At 46.0% G+C, this 12,431-nt stretch overlaps 1 protein-coding gene across 1 annotated transcript in view; it reads right to left on the bottom strand.

The window, feature by feature from the left end:
- Positions 1–309: 309 nt before the first annotated feature.
- The window catches only part of LOC135909513 (decapping and exoribonuclease protein-like), a 47,100-nt gene continuing 34,978 nt past the window's right edge, over positions 310–12,431 (bottom strand). The window contains exons 5-6 of the mRNA XM_065441487.2: positions 3,527–3,612; positions 310–817 (exon numbers count right to left, since the gene is read on the bottom strand). Coding sequence (XP_065297559.1) covers positions 697–817; positions 3,527–3,612 — 207 coding nt within the window. The 3' untranslated portion in view covers positions 310–696. The remainder of the gene's footprint in view (positions 818–3,526; positions 3,613–12,431) is intronic.

Here is a 12,431-nt window from a genome sequence, read left to right as displayed (position 1 = left end):
CTAAGCACACGGATGTTTTCGCATTTCGCCCCCATCGAAATGCGGCCGCCGTGTCCGGGATTCGATCCTGCGACCTCGTGCCCAGCAGCCCAACACCATAGCCACTGAGCAACCACGGCGGGTTATTTTCATTGTGGTGCAGCTGCTTAAAGATTTTGCAACTTCGCAAAGAAATACCTTGGTTGTTAGAAATAACGCTCGTTTCGAGGACCGAGAGCGAACTGTAGAAGTGTGACGGATCCCATATTCCAGGAATTTCGCCAAGTCATCGCTACAACCGTCATACCAACGAAAATAATTAGAATCACGCAGGTGTAACAAATGTTTTTTATTTTTATGCCTGCCTCGTCAATGAATATTACGAGTTCTGTAGGCATTCATTTACCTTTTAGTGTAATTACTTGAAATATTTCAATCTTTATAGAGCACTGTCATTAAACGGTAAAATTTGCAATAATTAGCTCTATAAGACATTATTAAACACAGCTACAATTTTGCAAGAATGCCATGATATAAACAATATACTTTGGATTTTTCAAAGGGCAATGTGCTACCGTCGTACATCTTCACAGAGTAGAGCGTTTTGCGGGGCGCCTAGAAAATATCAAACCCTTTGACTTGTAAAAAAGACTTTAGAACAGCTGTAGTAAAATCATCGCATGAGGTGCGATTAGACGAGCAGCTGATGTGGACACTTCAATATCCTTCGAACGCCTCCAGGAACCAATCTGGCAGCCCGTAAAGGTTCCCAGGATCTGTCAGGCGCTTGCAGACAACTTCGCCTGATGTAGGAACGTACTCGAAAAGGTAGGCATTCCTGCGGATCAGAAAACACTCAGCCTGCTGACAGCAGCGAAAGAATATTATGTACATCCATGTTCGCCCTAAAAAAATACGTCTCTAGCGCAACACACATAAGACACCCATGCCCGCTGTTTTCCGAAAGTGGTGACACCCTTCGATAAAGCATATCGCTATAACACATTCTAGTAACAGACTGTCTGCGCACATTTATATGGGTAACATGATCTCCTCCGAAGGTAATCACTTTAGACAAAAACTGAATGTATTTTGAGTGTCTTACCCCGTTCATATTGGTATTCAAGATATACGAGTAATTATATTACATTTTTTGCACTTGGCCTACATATCTCTTCTAAAATTTGCGGTTTCATGAAGTTTCATGAATGAACCGGTACATTCCCCACAAAAGCTACAAACAAATATAGCAAAAAGCACGACTGCTCATTTTCACTTCCACAGCTTGCTAGTCATGTCATTCAACCACATTATGAGCTCAGCTTCATGAACCAAGTAAACCGTTTCACATACTCAGGGTACCTCTCAAACCTCATGGTTTTAGTGGCAACGTGGTAGGTCAACAAAACGGATGGATCAGGGCGGAATAATAATAGCGGAATAACGCGGAATAACGACAGATTTAGAAGTTAGATTATGGGGTTTAACGTGCCAAAACCACTTTCTGATTATGAGGCACGCCGTAGTGGAGGACTCCGGAAATTTTGACCACCTGGGGTTCTTTAACGTGCACCTAAATCTAAGTACACGGGTGTTTTCGCATTTCTCCCCCATCGAAATGCAGTCGCCATGGCCGGGATTCAATCCCGCGACCTCGTGCTCAGCAGCCTAACACCATAGCCACTGAGCAACCACGGCGGGTGGCTTTAAAGACAAGATGGTATGTCGTACCTTATAAGCACACCGTTTCCCACATTCTGGAAACTATATCCTGGAAATATAGTGTTCATACGATGCTTTGTACACCTGTGCTATTGTTCTGGCTGTATAGAAAGGTAAGTGGCAGAAAAGAAGAAATTGTGTCACTTCCCAATCAAGAACTGTACTACTGTTTTGGAGAAACGCACTATGCTGCATACAACCACTTTAAAACGGTATGGAAGTCAGCGAACAGACAGCGACACAAATCGGTGCGCATTCCACCCTGTTTTAAAGTTTTGTGCAAGATAACGGGTTTATCCGAGACAATATTTGACCAACTCGCTAGAATTCCAGCGTTACTTGGAATAACACAAAACCGCTTCTATCTTTTGTACCACGCGAGATATTTATTCCGTTCTTTTTAACTACGATAAGGTTTATAGAGGAAGAAGGGCAGGTGCCTCAATATGAGGCTCACCTCTGCACATCACTAGAACAAAGCGGCCTTTAAACACTGTTAAACAAATAATAGAATGAACTCGCCATAACGGACTTCGTCTTATGAATCACATGATGCAAAAATGTGTCTAAAGCTTGACGAATTACTGAAGTTGTCGCATGGACATGTCACTTTCTCTTTTTGTCAAGGTATAGCGCTGCAAGCTACACAGGGGTGAAGCCAAGACGCTTCTCCTTATACCCAATGGCGCCGCTCTGAATTCTCTCCGCTCCGGAAAGCATTCAGGCACACTTCGTCAAAGTCCAGAGAAAGGGCTCGTCGCCCGTGACGGCCGCGATAGACTAAGCTACGCAAAACGCCGCTGACATCTCGGAGGCCATGCACAGCGCACGCAGCCGGTGGTGCAAAGATGAAATTACTTTCGGTCTATTTAAGATCACAGACGTTGATATGCTTCAATTATTAGACTTAAATATAGCAATTATGTGTTACTGAGAATGTTTTTACGATCGCTAAGTCAGCCAATAGAGCTGGTCTGTTAGCTGTTTTCGATGAGATTGCATGATAAGGTCGAAGCGAGTGCAATATTTTGCCGCGTTTCTTGCGATACTGTAATTTACCTGCTGTAGGCAGTGCATTAACACTTAACTCGCATGTTTGCAGCCGCCTCTAAGACAGTTTGCAAACCATGGATATCGCCAAGTGGAAGAACACGTGTCTCTCTTGCTCCTCAGTTGCGCTTTTAGAAAAGCGCGCCACTATCTGGCTATTTCAATCGGTATTTACCGCGCATGGTGACAGAAATGTTTCTCTACTTGTTTTCTCTCATTGCATACATGCCTAGCACGTGCGCTTACGATGTACTAATGCGTGTCATTGAGCAATAAGTCAATAGTTGCAGCTCAGCGCTGCATATATGGCCCGATTTCGCTCGTTTATGTTTTTGGTGTGTATGTGCCGTGGTTATAACTAGGCATTCAGTAGTACGCAGAACAAAGATGATGATGCTTAGTTCTCCAGTGTATATGACAAAGTGCGGTGGAGAAGGACTAGCTAGGAAGAATTTTTAAGAAAGAAATACGTGCTTACATCTTCGCCAGAAAATATCGCCATAACTGCTATCGCACACATTATCAATAAAGGGCGGATATGTTGTTCGCAATCATTTTGTAGCACGTGCGTGCGCTCCTGTAAGCCACCACGTCGCGATCATCTTCTTCGAAGCCCTAGCTGACGAGGCTCAGAAGCATAAAGCTTGGGCACATTACATTTATTGTTCAATTACGACTGGTAATTTTGTCGCCACGATGAAAACACCCTAAATATATAAATTATTACAAAAGGCAAAATATGTAATGGTGTAAAGTCAATGGGAATTTCACAGACCTTCCACCTTTCTCTTCAACATGCCGTTTGATGAAGGAGAGCAGCTGGTCGCAGAATTTCATGCATATGTCTTCCGACCACTTTTCCTGTAATCACAAACAAAAAGAAGGATGCAGCACAACCAGAATTTCAATAAACCTAGCCGCCAGGAAAATAAAATGAATTGCCATGAAATTACGTTCGAGTAAAAACATCTGAAATGAGAAATCAAGCATTTTGCCAACTTGCGTTCGAAGATTTGTCTAGGATCAGTTCATAATTCAAGATATTCACAGTGCTTATGTATTCTTCCAAGTAAGAGAACATATAGCAACCAGTCGTACCTCTAATCCCTGCCCCTAAAACCCCCTCCGTAAACGCGCCACCACCGCTATTACTACATTTCGCCAACTTTTCATGAGCGCCGCTGTTCCCCGATTCATCTTTCAAACCAATTATGCTTCCGCAATTCGCCTCTTTCATGTTCCTATGCTGCCCTCGGACGCACGCCGCTAGAAACGTTTTGGAAGGGTGCCGGAGATCTCGCCGGTTGATTTGTGTACCTGGGCCCATGTTGAGTGTGCGTCGGTTGTGCGTTTCGTGGATCACGAATAATTATTAATGGTTTCTCCGGGGCAGCATGTAACAGGCCCGAGTGCGCTGTTGTGGTAACAGCGTGGCCGAGAAAGCCACGCCGATCGATCGAGTTCCGTCTGCCAATGCGGCTGCCTTAGAGTTCACTGTCGCTGATTTCTGCGATTGCACATCGCTTTTTGTATTCCATTTTACACATTCACAAAACATTTCGCATAGGTATTCAAGAAGCCTTCGAGCGCAACCGTGCACGTGGGATTTCCCAAAGCGGTGCATTTGTTTACATCTACATCTACAGCTTCAGATCGCTGTTAGCTCTTCGAATATTGTACAAACTGCGCATCGTTGATGTGAAATAATCTCAAAAGCAAAAAATACATATCTGCGCATATGAGCCGCGTTGTTCCTCCCTGAGACGATTCAATATGAGCGGCCGAGCGACATTAACTGCAACTGTGATCCAGACACATATATATTACAGCCTGTTAATACTAATTCTCGCTTTCGTTTAACTTGCAGTTTGCGCGTGCCATAAAGTATAATTAGAGAAAACTGTGCTCGGCATAAGCCCCCACTTATAGGCCATATACTTCTGCGAAAACGCGGTTGCCATTGCTGACATCTTTGGTAATGAGCCAGTTTATGCTGCTGTACTGAATGGTTATTCTCTTCTTTCCCATTTGACACAGAAGTAAACAGTGCTTCTATGGAACAGAAATGTGTCAACATTACAATACACATAGGCCCACCATCTACGGGAATGCGACCAGCAGCGTTCGGGAACGGTGACCAAAGTACAATATGTTGGCACAGCGCTGTGTCGCCGCTTGCTGCTTAGTGTGCTAAGTGAACAGTAGTTATAACAAATCGCTATAGGGTCACAACTGAACGCGATTTCCTTCGTCCTGATTGGTTATTTTTTAAAGTTCAGGTCCATCAATAGCGGGTGCACCAACACGACGGGGTCATGCGTAACGCAACCTTCACTAAACCGGGTTAATATTGATGCAAACTTCACGTGCACGGCTTGAGAGGACTGAAGCTCGCGCATTTCAACTTCGAAAGCATGTCGACGCATTTTGACCGCGAATAATTATATTTAAAAGTAATTGAGCTGCAGATATCGTGTTGTCGATTCAGCCGCTGATCGCAGGCTCCGGTCAAGCTATTATGGTCGGCACGCTGATTTTGTCGGTGCCGTCGGCAAGAAAACCCGTCGCGCTATATGACAACTCGCACCCGTTGCGTCGCTGTCGGCCTATTATGATCAAATTGTCTCAGTGACACAGTGCTGAATCGTCGGCGTCTTTTTGGTCTCATATCGACACAATGTTACCACGCCGTAAACGAGTACACGAAGTCAGGCACGCGCTGCCACCACCAGCAACAGTAGGCCGACGCTGCATGAAATCTGCGTAAGCGACGTGTTTTTGAAGTGTCGCCCAAGTGTAACGCAGTGGTTTATTGATAAATTTGAAAACCGTCAATGCAAGGCGGCAACTAAGTTGTTCACGGTGCAGTCCGGACGAAGCCATAGCCCTTTCCTTTTTCAACGTGGAGTTGCAGTCGTACACTACGCAGGTTTTGCGGCACTGCACTGATGTCGAGCTACCAGGAGAGTTTCAACGTGGTAGACGGCACAAGTGTTAGCTGCAGTGAGCGTCCATGCGTTTTTTTTTCCGGGGAGATCTTCTCCGCACGTAACATTCTGGTGGAGGTGCAGGGTAACACACGTAACAACATGTTACGTCAACGGTCGCCACTTTCTTTTGAAGAAATGAATTCACCGTGCCGGCTTTCAACAGCGTTTCACATTGACAGTCGCGAACCATAACAGCAAGATCCAGAAGGTTAAATATGAGCAGCAGCGTCAATGTTTTTGTACTTCTTACTGTCCTCTTGCCAGGAACTGCAGGCTTGTAGCTCGGACGACGCAAAGAGCAATACTGGTTCTGGAAGAGAAAATTTAAAGGGATCGACAACTGGCTCCAAGATATTCTGAGACGTTGGTGGAAGTTGAATGACTATGACTTAGACTAATATACTCCAGTACGTTGTTCGCGATTTAAGTAGTAATTGTAATTTGGAAGTGGGAAAGGAAGTTTCAAAAAGCAGTAAGTGACGAGGCCTGGCAGAGAAATCTTGGTATTTCGGATGTAGTCTATGCGAACACTCTACGAAAGCTGACCTATAAGTATAACATAATTATTGCTTTCAACTGCAGTTGCTATATAATTACGCAGCTGCTATATAATTACCCACTTGCGCTTTATTCAATGCTTCGGAAATCAAAAGCGCGCGCATGGCTACGGCAATACACCAAACTGCCGATCACGTATATATATATCCCTTACAAAAATGGTTGTTGAATTTTCATTGTCGATCTGTTGTACTCTCATTGATTCAATGCAAACTCCACAAAATTTTATTATTCATTTAGCCAGCACAATGGTAGTTCGCCAACATTCCTGTTGATAACTACATAAGAATTTTTTATGATGAAATAATGTTGATTTTCCATGGTGAAATGCGAGCAACTGGACCGAGTTAGAGGTGACATATAATTTACAGAAAAAAACACAAAATTTTTTTCAGTTACAGCATGATACGGAGTAGCTAAGCTGGCCAGAGCTTGAACCAGGTAATATAAATATTGTTGTGCAGGCAATTGTATGTGCAAGTGCAGAATAAAGGTCACTGCAAAATAATGCACTCTTTCCGTATTGACCCTCTATAGCCCCAAATGTACTGTCTCCGGAGTGGTTCACCTGCTTTAATTAATATGGATGTGGCAATGTGCACTATAACTGCAATGAAAGACCTCAGAAACATTGAATGCAGGTGTTGCAGTGTAAAGCTTGAACATAGTACTACCAAGGAGAGAAGGGATACATCCCACTGTGGAAAGTATCACTGCCGCTCGATGCAGCGCAAGGTGCAGCCAGCTACGTCGCGCCGCGGACAATAGGCGGGCGCGTCTCGGCCGAGTTTAGAGTTGCGACCACTTTTCTTGGTGAGGGCGCCACCGGTCGGGGATGCTTTCGCGACTTCGCGCCGGGGCTAAGCGGGCGTTGGTTCTCACGCCAGAAAGTGTTTGCCTCGTGCTCTATGCACTAATCTCGTGCTTTTTCGCGTGCGTGTGTGTGAGCAAGTTTGCCTGTGCTTGCTGTGCTTTGTTAAGGCTCTTCGATGTGCTTGTGTGCCGTAGCCAGCCTCGTTCATGTGGCGCGATGCCGTGCAACTGTTGTGTGCCACTCTGCGACACAAATGCCAAAAAGGACCCGACTGTGAAACATCACGAGTTCCCATGCGACTTGGAGCGTCGAGAAGCGTGGCTAAAAGATATCTCTCGCCAAGGAGTGTCGGGAAAAGGAAACAAGTGGGAACTGAGCGATAGATCTTTGTTATGTTCCGTGCACCTTACGAAAGTGACTATAAAACGAACACGGAACTTAGGCTCCTGCTTCCGAATTCGGTACCGACCGTGTTTTGCAAATATGTACAGTACCTGCAAAAAGAAAATGTACAGCCCAAAAAACGCCACCGAGGAAACTTTACTGATCACACAGTAGTTGAGGCAAGCGATAATTGCGGCAGCTCAGGAGAAAGCCCCAACATCGAAAGTGCCTTGCAGTTTCTCAGCGACGAGGTGGAAGCTCTAGTTCCAGAGACTGCCTTAGAATCATGCTCTGAACGTAGTTTTTCTGTTTACCAGGCCGGCCAAACTACATTAGATATTCTGGACGTCCTAGAACAGTCAAAGCAAGCAGTCAAGAGATTGAAAAAAAAAATTTGCCCGTCAAGGAGAAGAGTTCAAAAAATTGCAGTCCGAGCGGGACGAAATGAAAAACCGCCTCTTAATTTATGAAAACAACAAAGAAATTCAGTCCTTTGTTCAGGTATTACAAAGAGCGGAAAAAGGAGACAAAGCTGCTGTTTTTATCAGCAACCAAATGGCCACTTCAGGGAAAAAAAAACCTGCCTACAATGAAAGAATACTGCGGGAATGTGTTTTATGGAAAGCGTGCTCAAACAAAGGGTATGAGCATGGTCGAAGCAGAGGCCTTTTGAAGCTTCGTTAAAAGGGACGCACTCCTTAGATAACCTCTAGCATCACTCAATATGCTTCGTTTTCACGAGAAACAATCTACTGATGAATATTTGTGATGATAAGCGTTCTTATTTCATCTAAGTTAGTTTGAATTAATTGGGAAACTCGTACTTGTTCTCTCTATGTAAAGCTTTTACTTTGCGTACGTGTTCTCGAGAAGTGAATAAAAGTACTGATAGATTGCTTCAAGCAGAACCTCTCGATGGGAGTGCACCAACCAGTCGTGCATCGTACGGGCAACCGTCACGGATGGCGTTCACACGTATTCTAGAACAGATTTCCACCCCTGTGACAATCTGTTGGCGTTTATGGCATAATCAGCACTTCCAATGGCGACTTAAAAGATTTTGTCTGCCATTTCCAAATATAACACGCATTATTTACGCCTTGACTGGAGTGGAGATCACGCGTGCCGACGCAGCTGTGAAGGCGCTCTCTATCAGCAGCCATCCCCGAGCGGTGGCGCCGCAGCGGGCGCACGGAGAACTAGGCCCGAGACGCCGTTCAGGCGCGACGCAGCGGGCCGCACCTTGTGCTTTTGGACCGAGTGGCCGTGAAAGTATACACGGAAACTGGCTGTGCAGTGTACAGCAGGGCCACATTGGCTGAGACAAAATATTACACAATAGCCAAATAAAAGCTAGTCTTATTGCTGTGTACATATTGTGTGCATTAAAGAAACAGCTGGCATTATGCTGGTCCCTACAGCTTTCGAAACTATTACGAAGGTGTCAATATAGTGAAGCTAAATTGCATGTCTGATTAAGTACTCCTATAGGAACAATTGGTCTTCCGAGTACTTTGTTGTACAAGCCGTATAATTTTATTCTAATACAGACACCAAGGCATTTGTAGTATTCATCCCACTTCTGTGTCCTTGTGGTTCTCTCTGCCTTTATCACCGCACTGTACCAACTCGCCCAAATGTCAAACTTGCCGAGGTTGTATCCTTTCTTTAAATGACAGGAAGGCATGGGTGCACCTTTAAGTATATTGTTGTGTATGTATTGCTACATAAGGGTGAGGAAAGGGGGAGGATGGGGGCAGGTGACCACCTCCCCCAATTCCTCGCTTTCTCTATTGGCAGATACAGACACCCTGCAAGAAAACACTGACAGCTTTGCCCATGTTTACTTCTCTCTGCCCACGTGTAGCCTTGTGATGTAAGCACAAACTTACGCTTTCCACTGTCAACGAACTAACCACTCAGCACGTCTGGTGTTGTGCTAATACCCCTCATCAGCTACCATGGCTGGCGTCAGCAGACGTAGTTTCATGCCTTCCTCAATACATGCAGAAGCACACAGCATACCGACAGGTAACCGGTTTTTGAACATTTGTTTCGAGCCTACTGGTGCTTACCAAAACTTACGGGGCATTGCAAGCTACCACACCGATACAGAGTGTACGGAAAGGCGACCTCGCGTAAATTTTCACTATTACTTTACGGCAAGATATGCAACAAAATGCAGTGTAAGCGCATTCACACTACCGGTTGGCAGAGATCATGCGACCAAATAGAATGATGATGATGATGATGATGATGATGATATTTATCGGCATCAAGAACCTTTGAAACAGGGCGTAGATAAATAGTCCTCTAGGCTGCTTGATTTATTCAGGTTTTACATCTACAAATGGCGACTGAGACGCGTCTTATGGAGACTCATGTTCGCACAAGCAAGCGCGACCTCCCGTTGCCACAACAAAGCATTTGCCTGTTGAGGCCATTCACCTCTGCTAGTGCCATCGCTGCCGCGTAAAATACCCTCCAGCCCATTGGTTAGGCAGCGTAACTTTGTCACTGCATTCGCGCCACTGAAATATATCCAGCACTTAGTGAATGAGGACGACGACGAAGTGTCTTTTGATACAGCGCTGTTCTTTCTAGCTCCAGTTTATTTCTGTGAAGATCTAAGTTCATCCGCTGGTCCTCGCTCCCTGCTCTTTCGTGATGGAAGTGGACGACCCCGCACGTCTGCCGGCGACGGCGGCGTCAGCGGCGGCCGGCTTCAGGAAGCGCATCGACCAGCAGAGCGACAGCGAGGACACCCATGTCTACTCTCTCAGCAGTGAGTACACTTCTGATGACGACTTCCAGCTGACGCAGAGCCGCAGAGCGAAGAGAAGAAACACCAGGATGTCCTCATCGTCAAGCACGCAAACAGTAAGACACACGCAGCGGCCGGACGCCAATACCATCATATTCGTGCCCCTGCTTCGCACGTCAACATGAAGCTACTCAACAGGAAATCTGTGTCGATGTCACTGGAAGCCCTGGTGCCAAATTAAATTTCAGACATTCGAGTCAGCACCCGAAAAAAATCTACTGGCGGTTGATGTCCAGCATGTACCTGCTCTGACCCGTCTACGCAGCGTGACGGACATCGATGGCATTCAGGTGCGCTCTTACATCCGTCTAGGATCTGACATGTAGACATCGCCATCATTAATAACGACTTGCCGATACTTATCAAGCCAGCAAATGATGAGGTCATTGTTGATGTTAAGCGGCTAGGCAGTTCACGCTGCGTGAAGATTGCATTCAAGGGTAATTATATACCCTCGCATGTTAAGGTGGGACACTTCAGACATTCAGTGCGGCCTTTCATTGCGAAACCTCTTCAGTGCCGCAAATGCATGAAACTGGGGCACGTGAGCAGCGTCTGCGAAAATCAGGCAGTATGCCCCCGTTGCGCCGAGCCACACGCTGCAGATAAATATGGCGCGACTGTCCTGAAGTGTTCAAACTGCGGAGGGTCACACGAAGCTTCATCGAAGAAATGCCCGCATATTAACAAGAAGATGACTATCTTGAAAGAGGTGGCGAGATATCATTCCTCTCATCGCGAAGCTGCCGATAAAATCAGGAAGCGACGTTCCCGTCACCGGCGCTCCTCAAGGAAGGGTGTTGTCTCTGGGACGTGCATGCCACTTCCTGCAACACCACCTGCTCCTCTGCCACCCAGGCTAGACTCTGTGGAAAGGACCTCGAAGAACAAGGCCACTGAGAAGACCACATCTGCAGAATCTTGGCCGGCTCTACCGAAACGACAGCATGCACCGACAGAATCACAGCAAAATTTTGCTGGACACTCCCCGACGTCTACTGTCAGTGATTTATGCGACCAAGACAGGCAGGTGGCTGATATGCTGCACTGGCTAATTAATACAATGCGCATCATACTGAACAAGCTGCAAACCCCAGCAGCTCGAAGTGCTCTGCAAATACTAGATGCACTAAATCCAGTGCTAGCTAGCATCGTTTAAGCATCATGGCTCGACCAATAGCCCCCTTCCGCACTGAAGTTAAAAGTGCGTCGATCTTTCAGGGGAATGCTAGGGGTCTGAGGACCCGTATAGCAGACTTTCGCCAATTCATTTTTACAAATCGCTTTCCTATACTGGTCATTTGCGAACCAAATACGCCAACTCCACTCAGACTGTCCGGTTACGAATCTTTCGTTTCGTCCACATGCAGTGCGAGCACGAAAGTAATCAGCTACATCCGCACGGACTTTACATATTGTCACAAGCTGTCATGAACCACGCCTGCCGCGCAAACAACCAGATGAAAGAAAGAAGAGAACGACGTGAGCCAAGCTGCCGCGAAACCGCTCTGCAACAACCGCGCCTATCAACCAGATTCATCTGGTTCTGCATTAAAACACCTCGTGTGTAACAATATGTCGCTAATGCGGTAGGGCCTCATGACGACAACCAATATGTCTGCCTGAATATCCAAAAGAAGGATGTGTCATTTACACTAATTGGAACCTACATATCCCCAGCGAGTCATTTTGTCGGCGAACGACTCAAGAAAATATTACTGATGAACAATGGCCCCTGGGTTATCACAGGGGACTTCAGCGCGCATCACCAGCTATGGGGAAGCACTAAAATTGATTCCAAAGGCAGGAGCCCCGCCTCCTTTGCTGCCGACCATGATTTGTGCTGTGTGAATGACGGCAGCCCTACGTTTCTGCGAGGCACGACCTATAGCAGCTGCTTGGACTTTGGTGTCATGGCGCTTTGCCCCGAGCATCCACTGGTTTACGGACATTGAAACGCATGAAAGCGACCATATTCCAACATACACAATAATTAGAGGAGTTGAGCAACGTTCCTCTACTGTCTTGCGTACAGATGATTGGACAAAGTTAGGTAGCGAGGCACTGGAAGTGTTAAGGGAATACATCTACTTAGGGCAGGTAGTGACCA

Source organism: Dermacentor albipictus, chromosome 5 (genome assembly GCF_038994185.2).
Source record: "Dermacentor albipictus isolate Rhodes 1998 colony chromosome 5, USDA_Dalb.pri_finalv2, whole genome shotgun sequence".
NCBI classification, from domain to species: domain Eukaryota; kingdom Metazoa; phylum Arthropoda; class Arachnida; order Ixodida; family Ixodidae; genus Dermacentor; species Dermacentor albipictus.
This window is presented reverse-complemented; position numbering and strand designations above follow the sequence as displayed.